We start from the raw sequence: 21,501 nt of genomic DNA, 5'->3' as shown, positions 1-21,501 counted from the left end.
TGCTTCATGGACTGCAGCACGCCAGGCCTCCCTGTCCATTACCAACTCCCAGAGTTTACTCAAACTCATGTCCATTGAGTTGGTGATGGCATCCAACCATCTCATCCTCTGTTGTCCCCTTCTCTTCCCACCTTTAATCTTTCCCAGCATCAGGGTCTTTTCAAATGAGTCAGTTCTTTGCATCCATCAAGTGGCCAAAGTATTGGAGTCTCAGCTTCAATATTTTATTGATAAATAAAACATTTTATTAATAACTATGTTAGTACCATTACTTTGTTACATAGATATGTTATTACCCTTATTTTAAAGCCAAACTCAGATTTAGCCCACTTAAATAGTTTATAAACACAAATCCAGTTTATTTTCTACTGTAATAAACTGTTGGAATCCTTGATGTTGTTGATGTGATATTTGTAACTGATGGCCTCTTGTACTGTACTCACTTGGCATTGTTGCCATAGGCCATGATTTCAGAATAAGAATAAAACTTCTGGGGTCGTACCTATTGGGGGCTTTTGAAAGTGCAAGTATTAGTTGCTCAGTTGTGTCTGACTCTTTGTGACCCCATGGACTGTAGCCCACCAGGCTCCTCTGTCCATGGAATTCTCCAGGCAAGAATACTGGAGTGGGTTGCCATTTCCTTCTCCAAGGTGCTTTTAACTCTTTTAGATTTTCTAGCTGGAACCAGAGGCAATGTTTGGAGAATTCAGGTGTGAAAGATATTTTTGACTGGAAGTCAGGATGTGCTTGAGATAAACATGAGGAATTCTATTTCTGATGTCTTTTATGTCTGATGCCTTGGTCTTTTATATTTCCAGTCTAAAATTGCCCTACTATATATGTTATAGCCATTTTGAAAAATAGGTAAATTAATGCCTCTATTTAAGTTTTTTAGAGATTGAAACTTGCTAAAGTGTTTATCAAAGAAAAAGACTACAAACATTATCTTTTGTGTTTGAACTGCTTGAGTTATAGGGGGAAGATACAGTAATTTTTTATGTTTCCTATCTTTAATAGGGACTGTATTTGCTTTACTAGGAAGGAAATGGCAACCCACTCCAGTGTTCTTGCCTGGAGAATCCCAGGATGGGGGAGCCTGGTGGGCTGCCATCTACGGGGTCACACAGAGTTGGACACGACTGAAGCAACTTAGCAGCAGCAGCAGCAGTATTTGCTTTGAGTGTTTGTGTGAATTTTTATAAATCAACATTTTTCCATTTCACGGGCTATCACTTTGTTATAACCCAATCATTTTACCTTATATGGGGAGGAGAGCTGCTTATTACTGGATTTAGAATTAAAATATGAATTCAATCATGGACCAAAGCTCTAGTTTTTCCAGAGCTGCTAAAAAGAATCTCATTCATATTTTGTGCTGATTAGCATACAGAACGCTGGGAATGAAGGGTCCTTCAGGACAGAACTCTTCTTACGTCATGCACCCTGGTAGAGGACAACTATACTAAAGGTTGTTTATTTATTTAGGTTGAGGCAGCATTGCTTTGCCAGAGAAAACTGATTTATGCCTTTCACTCACTGCTGCTAAACAGGGCTAAATCCATAGTTTTTAGAATCAAGCAGCTGTATTGGGCCAGAGACTTTATCAGGCCATTCATGAAATAGTATAACTGAATTCCGATAAGCACATGAAAAGGTGTTCAAGCACCTTCTTGGAAGAAAACGCAAATTAAAATCCCACTGAACATCCACCAGAGTGATACCAAGTGTTGCATGTGGAACAGGTAGAGAACTCTCTTACACTGGTAAGTTGTTCAGTTACTGTTTCATTAAAAATCTCCAAAAATGTGCCCATATTCCTACTACAAAAGCAGTTTCAGTAGTATGTACTCAAATAAACATGTCCCCTGAATGCCATGTGTAAGAATATTCATAGCAATATTCCTTATGATGTTACCATTTTAAAAATGGTAAAATCATGACACTTATACAACTGTAAAATGGACATGTGTCACAGATTTTATTTAACTTGTTAATGAGGTGTTAGGCAAGTTATCGCTGGTTCAAAGGAGAATCTGAAGAACGGTATAAGCAGTTAAGAATGCTGAAATGAACCTGTTAAATGTGAACCCAGCTCATATCCTGTTGGGACAAAACTGTACTTCTTGGGATCTTTTTTTGGGGGGGGAGGGGGATCTTTTTTACCAGTGGAATTCAATTGCATCTCTGCTAGACAAAGTTGATTTGCATTTCTGTGGGCAAACGTCAATTGCCTTACTATCAGTTTTCTACAACTGAAAGTATTGTAAGATAGCTCGGTCAAGAACAAAGGTGCAGGTTCTTACAGAATCAAATAGCCCCAAAGGATCTACTGTACAATTCTTGATAATCCACTGAAAGAACACACAGTAACCTTTTTCTCCTTTGAAAGTTTGTGCAGTTTTTCCTGATATTTTATGAGCCCCAGCTAGAAACAACAGACTTCCATCAGCCAGTGGTAGAATGGATAAACTGTAGTATTTTTATGCAATGGAAATCTGTATAGCAACAGAAATAATCATATGCAACAATACAAATGAATTTCACAGGCATGTGATGTTGTAAAAGCCATTCACGAAAGAGTACATACTGTGTATTTTCATTATAAACTTGAACAAGTAAAACTTACATGTCAGAAACATCAAGATAGTGGTTATTGTAGTGACCCAAGGATGAAAAGAGCAGATAAAACCAAGGAGGGTCTTAGAATGCAGCAATGGAAAAACCAGACCCTTATTGTCTTTCCCTCCCCCATGTTGTAACTACTAACAGATTTCAGGTCTTCCTGAGCAGTATAACCTATCTCCCCTCCTATCCCATCAGTTCAGTTCAGTTGCTCAGTTGTGTCTGACTCTTTGCAACCCTGTGGACTGCAGCATGCCAGGCGTCCCTTGCATTGCCAACCCCCCGAGTTTACTCAAACCCATGTCCATGGAGTCGGTTATGACATCCAGCCATCTCATCCTGTTTCCCCTTCTCCTCCTGCCTTCAATCTTTTCCAGCATCAGAGTCTTTTTTCAGATGAGTCAGTTCTTTGCATCAGGTGGCCAGATTATTGGAGTTTCAGTTTCAGCATCAGTCCTTCCAGTGATATTCAGGACTGATTTCCTTTAGGATGGACTGGTTTGATCTTGCTGTCCAAGGGACTCTCAAGAGTCTTCTCCAACACCACAGTTCAAAAGCATCAATTCTTTGGTGCTCAGATTTCTTTATGGTCCAACTTTCACACCCATACATGACTACTAGAGAACCCATAGCCTTGACTAGACGGACCTTTGTTGGCAAAGTAATGTCCTTTAATATGTTCTCTAGGTTGGTCATAATTTTTCTTCCCAGGAGCAAGCGTCTGTTAATTTCATGGCTGCAGTCACCATCTGCAGTGATTTTGGAGCCCAACAAATAAAGTCTGACACTGTTTCTACTGTTTCCCCATCTATTTCCATGAAGTGATGGGGACCGGATGCCATGATCTTAGTCTTCTGAATCCTGAGTTTTAAGCCAACTTTTTCACTCTCCTCTTATTTTCATCAAGAGGCTGTTCTTCACGTTCTGCCATAATGGGTAGGGAGAAGGTATTTGCCTTACTCTTCCCCCACCCAGTATATGTGCTTCATCCCATCAGCAAATGCCCCATTAAACCCCTGTCCCACTCCTTGTTCCTTGGGTATAGAAGTGGACTACGGACCCCTGTCCAGGGTCGGTTCTCCCCTGAGCTGGCCCGCTGTTCTAACAGCGTCTCCTACTCTGATAAACTTCATTTCCTTCTCATTCTGTCTCATGTCTGGAAATTCTTTTCCAACCTGCACCCAGACCACGAGAGTTACGGTTGTTGTTGCCTTGGGTTCGTGACCGGGAATGGGTGTGGAGGACCCTCTGAATGTCCGTAATGTTCTGTTTCTTAATGTCTGTGCTCGTAACAGATGTGTATTAACATTGCAAATTCATTAAGCTGTACATACACCTAAGATTTCTGTATTACTTCTGTGTCTGTTATCTTTCAATAAAGTTTGCTAAGAAGAATCAATGGCAGACCAAAGTTCTCCACTTGCAGTGTCTCAAAGGGAAGTTGGGGGTGTAAATATGTTCTGTCCTGATTCTGTGTCACTGTAGAGTGTTATTATTATTATTGTCCTTTGTGTTTGATTGACTTTTCTATTTTGTAGTCAGATGTCTTTGAAAAGTCATCAGGATTTCAGAGGCAGGTTTGGTTCTGAGGGTTAGATGACCTTCATGTGCTTTTAGGATTCTCTGAAAGCACTTACAAAGCTCCCCCACTACTTTTACAGCCTATTCTGTGTGTGTGTGATAGTCTTCGGCTGTTATAATTTCCTCTTGCCTTCGACTGAGTTGTGAGATTCTAAACTTGTCCTCCCCTCCACCGCTTTTTGGTTTGGTATGTAATTTGCATATTTTCACCATGCGAAAGCTATTTTCTATGGTTGGAAAAGATTTTTTTCCAACAGTGTGAACAAATCATTCTTTGTTCTCCTTATTGTGCCTCCAAACTGGTACGTCCGGTTTATGCTCCAAACAACAAAAGTCTGTCATCAGAAATTAAAATGCCAGTAAGAACAAAGGCAGAGACCATGAGGAGCTATTGGGGAGGTTTCCTTCCTATTTGCTCCTCTCCCCAAGTTACTGCAGTTGCCAGCAAGTTGGAACTTTGCTTGGTACATGCCTTGCTGGTAGTTCTACCCTTCTATTTATTATTAGTGTTGGTTTAAAAGTGAACTTAGAGCCCCTGATGATTCTTCCCAGGATCAGTTAAAATCCTCATCTCTGAGGATTTTATTCTTTGCTATTTTCAATGAGTTTTTTTTTTTTTAAAGAAACCTAAAAATCACTTTGAAAGGCTTAAAAAAATCAATTTGACACTCATTTGAGAGCAATATTGCCAGTGAACATGTTGTATAAAATGATTAGAGGTAATTGAAAATGGCAGCCAAAGTGGAGCCTGTAAGACCATATCCATTTTCTCTGTGTCCTCCCTAAAATATGCACATCTTATCTGTATCCACATTATTAGCACTTTTTCTATTCTGAAATTATGTTCCAGTGTAGAATTTGCCTATATTATTTGAATGGTTCTCTCCTCCAAGTGTCATGCTTGACATTCGTGACTCAGGAAACTTTAGAATTCTGCTTCTAACAATTTTGATTTTAACATGTTCATAAATTTCTATCACTGTTTTGTGAATAGTGATAGTGCTTTCCCCACTTCCTTCTCTGATGTTTTAATGAAAGATTCTAGGACCTTAACTTAGGGGTAAGAAGGATGGGGTAATGAATATGGGGATGTATTTTTGTAATCAATCCTAATGTTTTTTCTTAACCTGTTGCTGTACATTTAAAGAGGGATTTAGAGTAAAAGCTTAGAATAGAATAAGGCATTTTGGTTTGTTTTAAAAGCTGTTATGTTCAAAAGCATGGTATGTTCAGATTTCAAAATGTTTTTGTTTATCAAAGTAAGCTCTTGGGTATTAAATCCAGTGATAACAAACGTTTATCATATTGTGAATGTGGCAAGACAGGTTTGTTATATTCTTTGTTCTTTATTATAATTTAGTATAGCAGCTCAGGTAAATATGTTTAGACTTTTTTTTAAACTTTTTTTTTTAAGCTTTATTTGATAGAACCAAAAACTAAAGGCTAGACTTGTGGCATATGGAAATAATATTTCAGAGCAGTGGATTTTGTGTTAAGAATACTATGATTTGTTATAGGTATAATAAACCTTATTTGTGAGAAGTGGTTTTCATTACTCTGAATTATAACTTCAGTGTAATATTTACAGTATTGTTTTACAGTTTATTTTTCATTTCATTCTTGGTAGAAATAGTATGTATATTGAAGAATATTATTTATCCATTGTCAAACGGCAATTTATTTTCAAAAAGTAATTGGCTTGGCAGCTTTGGAGATAGCCAGTAGTGTACCTATAATGTAATTGGACTGTATTAGTGATATACCTTTCTGTTAAAGTGTTCTTAAAATCAAAGAGGTGATGGTAATTTTTAGATTTCAGAGAATGTGTGATTATTTGATGGGGTGGGAGATTGGACAAAATGACCTTTTAAGGATTTTTCTAAATTTAAAATTCTGTTCTAGAAGAATAAAATGTAGATTTAAAAGCTGTAGTTATCTAATGGCCTTCGTAGTTCATTTAAAAATTTAATGTTTACAGAGGAATTTGTAGAGAGGTAAACTCTGGGAGTTGGTGATGGACAGGGAGGCCTGGCGTGCTGCGATTCATGGGGTCGCAAAGAGTCGGACACGACTGAGCGACTGAACTGAACTGAAACTCTTAGTTTGCTATCCTGAGTTTGTAGCTTTTGTGTGTTTAATTGGTGGTAGGTGGTGCTGTTGTTGCATAGTTAGTGGGAAAAGCCTAGCATTCCTCATAGCTTCTGCTTCCCAAGTGCTATAGAGGGATTTGCCACTGTGGACAATGAATACATTTTAATTATTTGTGTATTATAAATGAATATGATGGCTCTTTGGGCATTAGCATAATTTAATATTTATAAGAGACAAAATTGTTTACAATTTGCAGCACTTCAATTCAGGTAGAAGAGAAGCTGAAGAGCTAAAAAAAGTGTTGATCTAAAAGGCAGCGCTGCAGATTTATTGTGTAATATTGGAAGACTGATAGACCTTTTGTAATATATAAAGTGTTGATATTTTAAATTCCTTGTTTGGCAGGCCTGTTTTTAAAGAAATAACCGTCGGCGTGTTTACTTTATGGAATGTTTACCATTTTTACATCTGTTGTAAGTTTTTGGGTTTATAGAATGAGTTTTACAGTATTTGCCATGTTCTTGATCTGATATAATGTATTCTATCAAACACTTGACAATTAAGAAAACCACTTACAGTACTCTGCAAAGACTTTCTTAACTAATTATGATTTAATCTGTGCAATATTTCAGTTAGCAGCAGATTGTCCTTTTGAACTAGTAATTTTGAAAAGCAATTGTTTTCACACTTGACACATATATTAGTCTACCTCTTTTACTTTTGGATTAATAGACTACTATACCCTTTATATTTGAGGAACAAATTTGATAATGACTCAGAATGAACAGAGATTCATATAGTGTTTGATCGTAGTGTATAATAAAAAAGAAATTTAAAGATGCATACATTTTTAATGAATAGAATATTGAAACTAAAAGCATTTTGAGTTTGTTTAGCATCTTTATTGTCTCAGCTTATGAATGCAAAGAATATAGGCTTAGAGGAGGTAGAGGAAATGTTGGTCAAAAAGTGTAAAGGTTCAGTTTTATAAGTTGAGTAAGTCAGGAGACCTAATGTTTAGGCATGGTGATGGTAATTAGTTATATTGTATTGAATACTGAAAAAATAGATTTCTTGGCCTTCCTTGGTGATCCAGTGGTTAAGACTCCGTGCTTCCACTGCAGGGGGGGTGTGAGTTCGATCCCTGGTCAGGGAACTGAGATCCTGCATATCATGCGACATGGCCGTAAAAGAAAGAAAAGAAAACTAGATAACTAGATTTCAGGTGCTTTTATCACATACAGAAGGTTACTCTGAGAAGGTGAAATATATATATATATACAAATATATGTATGTCAAATCTTCGTGTTTACACCTAAATGTATACAATATTTACTAAAATGTATTTAGAGAAGAAAATAAGTAATAAAGGTTTATACAGGTTAAATGATTTACTCAAGGAGGTTAACAGCTAGGGTTGCAGAACTGTAACTGGCACCCAGGTCATTCACCCTCCACCTCAGTGTTCTTTGCAACATGTTTTGCTTTTTCTCATATATAGCACATTTGTGAAAGTTACTATAGCATTTAAGTTCTGCTTTTCAGAATGTTAAGAATATTTATTTTCATACATAGAAAGCTGAATACTAATAAAAATCCTAGCTGCTTTGTTCCAAAATGGAGGGCAGTCATGTAGGAACCGAACAAACTTTAACAAACTTGTAGTTTATTAAAGATAAAAATTATAGGCTTCCAAAACAGACCTTTTATTTTCCTATTCATATGAAATGCATACTCTTAACATTTTCTAAAAATATTTATGATACTTTAACATATCAATATGCCTAATGTGTATGGTCACTGTTAGTATCTGTGTATGTGTGTATATTACATTTGAGACCAAAAATCATGGTAAAAATTTAGGAGATCATGTTTTTGTATAATAATGTTCTGACCTGTGTTTTCATTTCCTGTATTTTTTCTGTCTCCTCCTGCAGATCAGTGGGGAAGCACAGGAGCTTTTTTCTGTTCGACATGGCCCAATTCGAGCGGCTAGAATCTTGCCTGCTCCACAGTTTGGTGAGTGTAGCCCTTAAGAAGAAACAAATCATTCAGAAAGAGGTTTCTCTTTTATTGGTCTTGGACAACAGACAGCAAGAATGATAACTAAAGCCTGTTTTCCTCCAAGTTTCTATACCCCTTCCCCTCCTCCCTCTAAGATAAAGTCTTAAGTTCTGTCAGTTGAGATGAAAATAGGTAATCTTAACCAATTCAATATGGCCATTCACTTTCTGCTGTGGTTTTGATTTATCTTCCTCCTCTTTGATCTCCATTTAGTCTCTGACTGCTGGCTCTTCCTTGAAGGCCTCTTCTCTTGGTTTTCGTGGCCGCACTCATCCCAGGTCCCTCCCTCGCTGACTGTGCTGCTTTTGTTACATTGCTCCTTTAGCTTTCCGCTGTGGGTATTCCCCAAGTCTCTGATGTTCTCAGTGTCTTTGCTCTTCTCAGTTTTACTTACTGCCTTGGAGAGCTTGGTTTTCACCATTATCTGGATTGTAGACGAGTCTCTTGTCTGTATTTATTGTGATGGCAGAGGTACAACTTTGGACTTTTGGCCTTGAATCTCTGCTTTAATAATGAAAACTTCTTAATGTTGTATGTAAATATTAGGCATTTTTTATTAAAAAAAAATCAGATATATGGTTAAATTGTATCAGTTGTTCAGAAGCCTAAATAACTCCCAACTCTAATGATCTAAGCTTTCTACAGACTGTATTTTCTCTTTAATTTGCTAGTGTTCACTCAGTAATGTTTTTGCAAGTGCATTAAAAACAATCATTTTAATACCATTTGCATACTTATAAAAGGAAATATTAAAATATTTAAATTCTGCTATATTTTTAAAGTTTGTACAGAAGTTGGAAATCTTCCTCACACTTTTTACAATTCCTTCTCTAAATTAGTGAGAATGATGTTAATTTAAACTTACTATTGTGTGCCTAAGTATTATTAGAGATTAATTTAATTATTAAATCTGCTTAATTGAAATGGTAAAGGCAGAAGTAATAAGTCAACAATATCCTGCAGTCATGTGGAGGTTTTCCCTTGTTACTGAAGAATGTGGCATTGTACAGTTATCAGCTCTGTCTCTGCTTCACACACACTCTGTTTTCTGTTGCATTTGTGTTTTGATGAAAGTTTTGACAAAGAAGATTGTTTTTGGAATAGCCAGCTTTCTCTTTGGATGATTGGAATTAAGAACCTTATTACTAAAGGAGTCTGCTTGTCTGCTGTGTCTTCATTTCTTTTGTATGGAATTCACAGGGGCAGATTTTTCTCCTTTCATTTCATTTATGAAGTTCTTCTCTTTATATCAACCATTTACTATTTATTAAAAAATTTTTTTGGTTGCACGGTGTGGCTTGTGGGATCTAGTTCCATGATCAGGGATAGTATCCAGGCCTCCTTCAGTGGAAGCATGGAGTCCTAACCACTTGGCCACCAGGGAATTCCCCTATTTATGCCAATTATTAATGTTCAACTTTTCTCAAATTTTTTACTTTGGGCAGAAATACTTCATGGGAGAGCATAAAACTTTAGAAGTTAATATTGCTATTAGGATTTGAGTTTGTTTAATTTACTTTGTCTAATTAAAAGAAAAATTTCTCCATCCACTGTAATATACCTTTTTAATATTTTAATTTTAATATTTAAGATGTAATTTCACAAAGCTAAATGTCTGACTTACACAAAATGCATGTGTTGATTTTATTATTTAATTTTTTAGATTTGTTTTCATTAAAGCTATACATGCAACTGATCAGATAAATTTTGTAATGGAAAATAGACTACCTAATTCCTCTCTTTTGCCCATTTTGCTTCTGCACGCATTTTGGTGGAATAAGTCTTTACTAGTTTCTGGAAGAAGGATGTGTGGTGGATCTTGTTTGTCTGAAGATATCTTTATTCTTTCTTAATTAATTCGTCATTGTTAATTTGGCTGGATAAGAAATACTTGTAAGTAATGTTACTTCAGAAATTTGAAGGTATTAATATAGTGTTATGGTTGAAGAATCTTAAGTCATTTTGATACCTTTTTCTTTGTAAGTGCCTTGTTTATTTCTCTGGGATCTAGTAGAATGTTGGCTTTATTCTCAGTGTTCTGAAAATTTGCAGTGTTTTTTGTTGGTTCATATATTATTCTGGACCTCTTCAGTGTAGAAATGCAAGTAGTATAGTTTTGAGAAAGTTCCTTAAACTACTTTTTTGATGATTTCCTTTCCTAAATTTTCTGTGTTCTCTCTGGACTTGTATTTGACTGTTACACCCCCAGGATGATCAATTAAACAATAATTTCATCCCTGTTCTCTTTGGGATAGTGTCTGAATGTGGCTTGTTAACTCTTCTTGAGTAATTCTTTTCTGTTACCTTTTTTTCTTAACTTTACCTTCTCATACCCAACACATCCCTCCCTCCCCTTCCTCTTTTTTCCCCTCTCCTTCTTTCCCTCCCCTTGCTTCTACCTCTCTCTCTCCCTTCCTTTGTCTTTCTTTTCTTTTTTCTCCCTCTCTCCTTTCTCCCTCTTTCCCTTTCTCTTTCTTGATGTAATTTGCATGTAAGTATTATCAAACAGAATCCAGTGATACATAGGAAGAATTATATGTCAGGACCAAGTAAAAGATATTCCAGGTATACAAGGTTAGTTAACATTTGATAATCAATCAGTGTAATTCGCCATATTAGTAGAAAGAAGAAGAAACACAAATAATCATTTCAATAGAAATGGAAAAAATCTTTAGCAAAATTTAATACCTATTTATGATTTAAAAAACTTTTAGCAAATTAGGAATAGAAAGAAACATCAGTATGCTAAAGAAAGTCTATAAAAAATCTACTGTTAATATTATAATCAATAATGATATATTAAATATTTCCTTTTGAATTTGGGATGGATTTACCATTGATCTTCTCTTTACTATTGAACTCAAGTCCTTGCCATTACAATAAGATAAGAAAAAGAAAAGATGTAAATATTAGAATGAAAGTTATAAAATCATCTTTCTTCATAGATAATTTGAATGTGTATGTAGAAAATACAAAGAAATCTCCAAATGGTTAGAATTAAGAAATCAATAAGAACTGTTGCACAGCAGAATCATTAGGTCTTTGGTGAACTGATTCCCTTACAGTGTGTTTTTCCAGCATTATCTTTGGCCACCACCAGTGTTCCCTATCTCCACCTTCCTCTCCGCAGCAACACTCCTTTGTGATAGTTTTATTGAGCTTCCATTTCCTAGGATGATCCCTCTTCTTTCTGTCAGGTCTCTCATTTTCTACTTCCTCTTCTAGAACACGCATGTCCTAACTCCTCTTGAGTTAGGACGTTATTCAGCTTCTCTTGAGTTAGGACGTTATTCAGCTTCTCTTGAGTTAGGACGTTATTCAGCTTCTCTTGAGTTAGGACGTTATTCAGCGTCAGTAGTAAGTGTTCCCATAGGATTTACTGTTTTGTTTATTTTATTTGCTCATTGCCTCTTACTTGTAGGTTTGTAGGCTGTTTTCAAATCTTTAGTACCTAACAGAGTACTTGATACAAGGTGTTAATATATATTTGAATGTTCCTACATGATATAATCTTTTGAAAGTTATTATCTAGAAGAAAAGCAAGTGCCCTTTCTGGAAGTGTTTCTGTACAAGGTCTGTTTCCTAACAAAAGTGAGAAACTTAAAGATTTGGATGTACTTTTACCCCACAAAGGTCATTATTATATTTAATTGGCATTTACTCATATCAGCACAGCTTGTGCTTCCCTATTTTTTCATGGTCACTAATAATAATTGATTACTTTCTTAATGAACCTACTTTAGAATTTTTATCAGTGCACTTTTCCAGAAAGCTCTGACCAATCAATTGGTATTTTCATGTCAAATAAAAGCTGTTATTTATTATCTTTCAAATCCGTCCTTTTTAGAAATTAATATCGAGTCAATTCTTATTACTCCCAATGACTCCAGTGGTTTTAAGTAAATCAGTACCTGACTTGTGAAATAAAGTATAGCAATATATGTAATTTAATGTATAAGTTAAAAATTTTAGATAGCTATGGATATTGTGCTAATAATGATTATTTCCAAGGAGTGGTATCAGAGGCCACATTTGTCTTAAATGTGTTAAATTTCTTAAAGACCATACAATTAATTCTAACCACTTAAACTATTCATTATAAGAATCAAGGAATGCTGAAATGTAGAAAGTGAAAATTCATGTGATTCTATGTTATTAGTGATAAACCTAGTTGCCTCTTTACTTTACTTCTTTAATTTCCTCACTCAGATACTGAGTGTGTATTGACAGCTTACAGTATGCATTTCCTGTTTTTTTTTTCACCCTTGAGCTATTCATACATTCTTGAAATTAACTTGTATTATATACAGTACTTGATTCAAGTTCTTTACATGTACTATATGTATTTGCCTTTGGATGTTTGTGTATATAGAACAGTTTATATTGTGAACATCTTTCCATTTCAAAAGTTCTTTCAGCATTGCCAAAAATTATGTTATTTCATTGTATGAACATTTATATTAATTTTAAACCTTTGCCCCGTAATGTGTTACATTGTTATATACTTGTGTGTATATATATGTGTGTGTGTGTGTGTGTGTGTGTGTAGGTTTTAAAAGTATACAAGTTTATATATAAGTATATAAAGTTTAAAAGTATACAAGGAATTATTTTTAGGATAACTCCTGGAAGGATAATTACTAGGTAAAAGAATGTATTCATGTAAAAATTTGACAGATACTATAAAATTGCTTCTCAAAGAAAGTATGCTTTCATTTATATGTGTGAATTCCCTTTTCCCAGTTCTGTGCTTTATTGGTTCTTATGCCTATGTGGTGGGGGAAAATCCTATTTTTAGCAAATTTTTCTTTTGAATGCTAGGGAGGGTGGATAGTCATCATATTTTTGCTGTTTATTCTAATAATACCATGCTTGTTTGTACTACTGATTTCAACTCTTTACTAGATTATTAGTGATATATTATTATGTATCTGTGTCTGTAGACATCTTGTATTGTTGTTCAGTCACTAAGTTGTGTCTGACTCTTTGCCATCGCATGAATTGCAGCACACCAGACTTCCCTGACTTTCACTATCTCCAAGAGTTTGCTCAAACTCATGTCCACTGAATTGATGATGCCATCCAGCCATCTCACCCTCTGTCACCCTCTTCTCTTCTTGTCCTCAGTCTTTCCCAGCATCAGGGTCTTTCCAGTGAGTCGGCTCTTTGCATCACACGGTCAAAATATTGGAGCTTCAGCTTCATTATCAGTCACTTCTGTCACTCAGTCATGTCCAGCTCTTTGGGACCCCACGGACTGTAGCACGCCAGACTTCCTTGTTCATCACCAGCTCCCGGAACTTGCTCAAACTCATGTCCATCGAGTCGGTGATGCCATCCAGCCATCTCATCCTCTGTCGTCCCCTTCTCCTCCTGCCCCCAATCCCTCGCAGCATCAGACTCTTTTCCAATAAGTCAACTCTTCACATGAGGTAGCCAGAGTACTAGAGTTTCAGCTTTAGCATCATTCCCTCCAAAGAAATCCCAGGGCTGATCTCCTTCAGAATGGACTGGTTGGATCTCCTTGCAGTCCAAGGGACTCTCAAGAGTCTTCTCCAACACCACAGTTCAAAAGCATTAATTCTTTGCTGCCGAGCCTTCTTTATGGTCCAGCTCTCACATCTGTACATGACTACTGGAAAAACTGTAGATTCGAGTATGCAGACCTTTGTTGGCAAAGTGATGTCTCTGCTTTTTAATACGGTGTCTAGTTTTGTCATAACTTTTCTTCCAAGGTGCAAGCATCTTTTAATTTCATGGCTGCAGTCACTGTCCACAATGGTATTGGAGCCCAAGAAAATAAAATCTCTCACTGTTTCCATTGTGTCCCCATCTATTTGCCATGAAGTAATGGGAGCAGATGCCGTGATCTTTGTTTTTGAATGTTGAGTTTTAAGCCAGCTTTTTCATTCTCCTCTTTCACCTCATCAAGAAGCTCTTTAGTTCCTCTTCACTTTCTGCTGTTAGAGTGGTATCGTCTGCATATCTGCGATTGTTGATATTTTTCCTGGCAGTCTTGATTCCATCTTGTGCTTCATCCAGCCTGCCATTTCTCATGACGTACTCGGCACATAAGTTAAATAAGCAGGGTGATAGTATACAGCCTTGATTTCCTCCTTTCCCAATTTTGAACCTGTTGTTCCATGTCCATTTCTAACTGTTGCTTCTTGACCTGCATACAGGTTTCTCAGGAGACAGGTAAGTTGGTCTGTAAGAATTTTCCACAGTTTGTTGTGATCCACACAGTCAAAGGCTTTAGAATAGTCAGTGAAGCAAAAGTAGATGGTTTTTTTTGGGCGTTCTCTTGCTTTTTCTGTGATGCAGTGGATGTTGGCAATTTGATTTCTGGGCCCTCTCCCTTTTTTAAGTCCAGCTTGTACACCTGGAAGTTCTTGGTTCATGTACTGTTGATGCCTAGCTTGAAGAATTTCAAGGACTATATAGGACATCCTATATAGTTTGCAAGTTATCCTGTTACTTGTGATGTGTATCAGTTTTTTATGTGTCTTTAGTTTCATACAAACAAAATCTTTGCATATCTTTACCATATCTAATTTTAAATCATGACTCTCTTTGAAAGTTGAAGTTTTTCTATTATATCTTCTTGAATTTTTTTTTGCCAACCTCTGATTTTCATAGCTTTTTTGGGGAAATTTCTCCTTGTTATATCTTCCTTTGGAACCTCAGGTATAGTTGTTTTTAATCATTGCATTCTCTGCAGTGCCTTGTGTAATATGTGGAATATCTACAGGTGGTACCCACCAAATGGATTTATGCAGTATTTTGCCAGAGAAAAACTAAAACTCTACTTTGGTATAATGTATTTTTTAAAATCATTTATCACTGACCAAATGGATAGCACCATTTTTGACTCTAACAGAGCTTGTAATTCTGTCAGGAATTATATTAGCCAGGTGCTTACGCCGTTTGCTTATTGCTTATGGAGTGGATGACCATTTTGGCTTCTCACCTGAACCAGATTTTTTTAGAAATCCAGATCGAACCTTATATTATCCTTAGGAGTCTAATATACTGGGTGTCTGAATTTTCTTATTTTAGAGCAAATTCTTATAAACTAGGGCTTTTACTCTGAGAGCAGACGAACTGTGGAGATACAGTTTCCTCAAGTGTCTATGAGCCAAAATCCTGTTTCTCATCTAAAACACTGGGTAGACAACTTGGCTTATTCCTTTTAGGTTATTTTATTATTACTTACTGCTGGAAAGTTACTATTATTTTTTGTTCTGCTATGCCTGGAATTCACAGTTCACATCCTAAAATATTAAAAGGTTTTTAAAAAAACCGCAAGGTCCAACCTATTTTTCCCTACTGGAGTGTAAATGCCTAGTATTTTTTTGAAGCTTATAATATTGTAAACAGCCCACCCATGCAGTCAAAAACACTAATTGTTGCTGCTGTTTCATGATATGAATGGCTGAAGTTATTTTCTAGAAACAGATATGAGCAGAACACCTTTAGAATTGTTAAACTTTTTCTTATTTCCTTTTTTCTTTGCAAATTTTTGAATAGGTTGCACTTTGTATGTGTTGAATTTCATTATTTTCTCAATGTGCTGGCTACGTGTTTCATCCTTTTCAAACAAGTTTTGTCACAATCAAGGAAGAGCTGTTTGATTTGTTTAGTCATATGAATTCAGAAATTCTGATTAACTTTTCCAGAAGGGTTTGTCATAATTTTTTTTTTCTGTAAAACTCTAATAACTATGGTTCAACAAGTAAACCCTGTAAACACACACACACTCACAGTCTGTTCATCCAAAACACTAGCGCCTTTCCGAAAGTAGGCCAACTGACATTTGCTTACAGTCATCACCAGTATTTTGCAAAGAGGAAACAGGCTTATCGACATTTTAAATGGCCAAACTATGAGATTTAGGGCTTCCCTAATGTTTTCTGCTCTAATTACTTCTCAGTTTGCTTTGTGTATTTTTTTTTTTTCATAACACCTAGTCCATATCACTGGGGCCTTTGTCACTTGGGATCATTTAAATTTTTACAAAATTTTGTGAACCCTGTGATTTAGGTGAATTCTAACTTAGGAACATATGTTCTGTTCACTTTAAATTTTTTAAAATGTTTTTGGCCAGAGAAACAGTGTTTTTAAAGGAGAATGTTTGTTTTAGAAATACTGCTTTTTTAGTTTAAAAATCCTTTTAGATTTTGGTGATGCCATGTTATTGAGTTAGATAAACTGATCTAAGAGTATTTATTCTCAGTTCATACCTAAATATTTGATCCGTATAGTTTGGGACCTTTCCTATGAGGGCTATAGTGAGTAGGAAGTATACTAAAGAGAAAAGAGAGGAAGTAAATGGACAAATCAAATGTATAGTATTGCTTTGATACTCTTCAGATAAAATTCTAGGTTGATTATAAACATTATCACCACCTTAGCACTATTTTGCAAGGTGAATACCATTACCCTGTTTTATAGGTGAGGAAACTAAGCTCAAAGAGGTAGGTGACTAGCATCAAGATACATAGCTGTTAAGTGATCCAGTTGGAATTTGAAGTTTCAAGCTCACCCTTAACCATTTAGGCCTCATTGTCTTCCATTATATGATTTTTCCTTTATTACAGGAAAATAATTTTAACAAGTCCAGGTGTTTCTAGGCTATGACTCTGACAGCAGAAATCAAACAATTTTGTATTCATTGAAATTTGTAAAAGTAGCTCTGTTTTTCTGTATTTTCGTTCAGACTTGAAGTTCTAAGGTATCTTCAATTGTGTCTTCATTATATTCGAAGTCCTTGGTTTTTAGTCTAACAGTGAAGAGCAATGAAGATAGTCAATATTGGGACCCGTATATAGGTAATCTATTTTCCTACATTAAGTACATTGAAAATTTTAAGCTGTTGGGATGAAGTATATTACAAAGACAGCTATAATCTATTCAAGATACGTTCACTCTAAATTAAATCAGCCCTTTAAAAGAAATGTTGGTTCCCTTTATAGGACTTGGTATAAACTATTAAAAGTACATCAGAAGGGTTAGTGACGGATATCTCAAATCAGATAAAAACAAAGGTGTAACATGAAGCAACTAAATTACATGTGAGCTTAATGATTCTGACCCAAATAAACAGACTTGTAATGGAGATGCTGATCCTTATCAGTACAGTTTAAATGCCCTTTTTTTTTTTAAAAACTGTAGAACTATAAAGAAGATTGTAGGTGTCTTAGTGAATTGGACAAATTATGGTCTTGGAAATTGTTTATTTATCCCTATACATTCCTAGGTGTGAAAACGAAAACTCATAATTTTATAAATAATAGATATTTTAAAGTAAGTCTTTTAAGGGATTTATCTTTATTGAGAAATAATTTTCATGCCATGAAACTCATCAATTTTAAGTAGAAAATTTGATGAGTTTTGCCAGATGGATATTGTTCTGTAACTATCAAAACACAAAGCCTTTTATCACTGTAAGAAGTCCCCCTTTCCACGTCACACCCACTAAAATGGCTATATCCAAAAGAGAGATAATAATTGATGTTGGTGGGATGTGGGCTATTTGAAACTCTCATACATGGCTTCTGAGAATGTAAGATAGTATAGCCACTGGAAAATAGCTTGACAGTTATTAAAAAGTTAAATACAGAGTTGTCTTATGACCCAGCAATTCCACACCTAGGTGTATAGCCAATAAAAATGAAAACATATCTATACAAAAGCTTGTATGTGAGTATTTATAGCAGCATTATTCACATTAGCCCAAAAGTAGAAACAATCCAGATGTCTGTCAGTTTATAAATAGAATGTGATTATAATGAAATACTATTTGGTCATAAATAATTGAAGTTCTGATAACTACTATAACCTGATGAACCTTGAAAACATTATGCTAATTAAAAAAGCACAGCTATAAAAGGCTGTGTGTGCTTAATGACTTAGCACATACATAGTAAGTGTCAACTTAACTTTGTAAGAAAGTGCTAAATTGAAATTCCAAAGTGGCTATTTTGATTTTCATTCTGACTGGCAATGTTCCAGTTTTCGTAATGACTAATAATATTGATCATCTTTTCTTGTGATTATTTGCCTTTTTATTGTTTTTATAAAATTGTTTCTCTAAACCATTTTTAATGGTGTTTTTATCATTGAGGTGTAAGAGTCCTATATATATATATTCTAGATAGAATCCCTCCTTTAGATATGTGTGTGTATATGTATATAAAATATGTACAAAGATGTGTTCCTTCATGTGACTTACCCTAATGGGCTTTGAAAAAGAAAGACTTTACATTTTAGAGCAGCTTTAGGTTCATAACAAAATAGAGCAGAAGGTACATATATTTCTTTTATACCTTCCTGACTCAGTACATACTTGTTCTCCCCCATTATCAACATTCTCTCAGAATACAGGTTTTTCAGAAGTATTTACCTTTCAATTTTAATTCATTTTTGTTTACCTTTTGCTGAATTGTGTGTGTGTGTGTGTGTTTTTTTTTTACAGGTTGTGATTTTGGTGTTTCTTTTTTCATTCAGTTTTTTTTCCTAGGTTTCCTTGTTGTTTTTATCCTTGAACCATAAATTATCTAGAAGGATATTGTTTTCCTTTTAAATTTTGAGAGATTTTCCTGGAACCTTTGTATTATTAATTTCTAATTCAATCCCATTGTTATTAGAAGGCATAGTTTATGTGATTCTAGTCCTTTTAAGTGTTCTGAGATAACGTTTTATGTCCCAGAATATTTTCTGTCTGTTCCTTTCTTCTGTATCCTTACATATTGTCTTTCTGCTTATTCTGTCAGTTATAGGAGTTAGTTGTTGAAATCTTCCACTGTTAATGAATTCTCGTAATTTTATGAGTTTTTGCTTTATGTGTTTTGCCATTCTGTTATTGAGAACAAAACATTTAGGATAGTAAAGCGTTCTTTATGTATAGACATGTTTGGAAAACTCAGCAGTGGCGACAGAACTGGAAAAGGTCAGTTTTCATTCCAATCCCAAAGAAAGGCAATGCCAAAGAATGCTCAAACTACTGCACAATTGCACTCATCTCACATGCTAGTAAAGTAATGCTCAAAATTCTCCAAGCCAGGTTTCAGCAATACGTAAACCGTGAACTTCCAGATGTTCAAGCTGGTTTTAGAAAAGGTAGAGGAACCAGAGATCAAATTGCCAACATCCGCTGGATCGTGGAAAAAGCAAGAGAGTTCCAGAAAAACGTCTATTTCTGCTTTATTGACTATGCCAAAGCCTTTGACTGTGTGGATCACAAGAAACTGTGGAAAATTCTGAAAGAGTTGGGACTACCAGACCACCTGACCTGCCTCTTGAGAAACCTATATGCGGGTGAGGAAGCAACAGTTAGAACTGGACATGGAACAACAGACTGGTTCCAAATAGGAAGAGGAGTACGTCAAGGCTATATATTGTCACCCTGCTTATTTAACTTCTATGCAGAGTTCATCATGAGAAACGCTGGGCTGGAAGATACACAAGCTGGAATCAAGATTGCCGGGAGAAATGTCAGTAACTTCAGATATGCAGATGACACCACCCTTATGGCAGAAAGTGAAGAGGAACTAAAAAGCCTCTTGATGAAAGTGAAAGTGGAGAGCGAAAAAGTTGGCTTAAAGCTCAACATTCAGAAAACGAAGATCATGGCATCTGGTCCCATCACTTCATGGGAAAGAGATGGGGAAACAGTGGAAATAGTGTCAGACTTTATTTTTTTGGGCTCCAAAGTCACTGCAGATGGTGACTGCAGCCATGAGATTAGAAGACGCTTACTCCTTGGAAGAAAAGTTATGACCAACCTAGAAGCATATTCAAAGGCAGAGACGTTACTTTGCCGACTAAGGTCCATCTAGTCAAGGCCACGGTTTTTCCTGTGGTCATGCGTGAATGTGAAAGTTGGACTGTGCAGAAAGCTGAGTGCTGAAGAATTGACGATTTTGAACTGTGGTGTTGGACAAGACTCTTGAGAGTCCCTTGGACTGCAAGGAGGTCCAACCAGTCCATTCTGAAGGAGATCAACCCTGGGATTTCTTTGGAAGGAATGATGCTAAAGCTGAAACTCCAGTACTTTGGCCACCTCATGAGAAGAGTTGACTCATTGGAAAAGAGTCTGATGCTGGGAGGGATTGGGGGCAGGAGGAGAAGGGGACGACAGACGATGAAATGGCTGGATGGCATCACTGACTCAATGGACATGAGTTTGGGTGAACTCTGGGATTTGGTGATGGACAGGGAGGCCTGGCGTGCTGCAATTCACAGGGTCACAAAGAGTCGGACATGACTGAGTGACGTGAGTCAGACATGAACCGTACTGATGTTTTTAATGAAGTCCCTGGTAATATTTCTTGCTCTGAAACACTCCTCCTTTCTTTTGAGTAGTTTTGTCATGGTATATCTCTTATGGTCGTTTTACTTTTAACTTTTGATTTTCTTTATACCTGAAATGCATTTCTTGTAGGCAGCACGTAATTGAGTGTTGCTTTTTAATCCAATATTGTATCCTGATTATCATTGTGTTTTAGACCATTTTGTTTAATGTGTGTATTATGGGATTTAAATCATAAAATAATTCCATTTTATCTCCTGTGTTGTATGTCTTAAATATGTTTTTTTGTCTTGTTTTGTTTTTTAATGCTTCTTTATGATTTATAGTATTTATCTTTAATTCATCACAACGTACCTTCAGGTAATATTATACCATTTTATGTATTATAAAAAACTGGAAACACTTAACAATAGCAAACAAACCCATTTTGATTGAAAAATGAGCAAGGATTTTGAATAGACGTTTCTCCAAAGAAGATATGCAAAAGGCTTATAAGCACACGATGCCCAGCATCATCATTGCTGCTGCTGGTAAGTTGCTTCAGTTGTGTCTGACTCTGTGCGACCCCACAGACGGCAGCCCATCAGGCTCCACTGTCCCTGGGATTCTCCAGGCAAGAACACTGGGGTGGGTTGCCATTTCCTTCTCCAGTGCATGAAAGTGAAAAGTGAAAGTGAATTTGCTCAGTCGTGTCTGATTCTTTGCGACCCCATGGACTGCAGCCTATCAGGCTCCTCTGTCCATGGGATTTTCCAGGCAAGAGTACTGGAGTGGGTTGCCATTGCCTTCTCCAAGCATCATCATTAGGGAAATGCCAATAAAAACCACAA

General features: G+C 36.0%; 1 protein-coding gene across 30 annotated transcripts in view; it reads left to right on the top strand.

Annotated features, from left to right (window-relative positions):
• BCAS3 (BCAS3 microtubule associated cell migration factor) overlaps positions 1–21,501 on the top strand; it is a 608,745-nt gene that overhangs the window by 64,760 nt on the left and 522,484 nt on the right. For all 30 annotated transcript variants that reach the window (XM_069602698.1, XM_069602701.1, XM_069602691.1 and 27 more), the window contains exon 6: positions 8,232–8,313. In XM_069602698.1, the coding sequence (XP_069458799.1) occupies positions 8,232–8,313 (82 nt within the window). The remainder of the gene's footprint in view (positions 1–8,231; positions 8,314–21,501) is intronic.

Source organism: Ovis canadensis, chromosome 11 (assembly GCF_042477335.2).
Source record: "Ovis canadensis isolate MfBH-ARS-UI-01 breed Bighorn chromosome 11, ARS-UI_OviCan_v2, whole genome shotgun sequence".
Classification (NCBI taxonomy): Eukaryota; Metazoa; Chordata; class Mammalia; order Artiodactyla; family Bovidae; genus Ovis; species Ovis canadensis.
The sequence above is the reverse complement of the archived record's forward strand: the minus strand, read 5'-3'. Positions and strand labels throughout refer to the sequence as shown.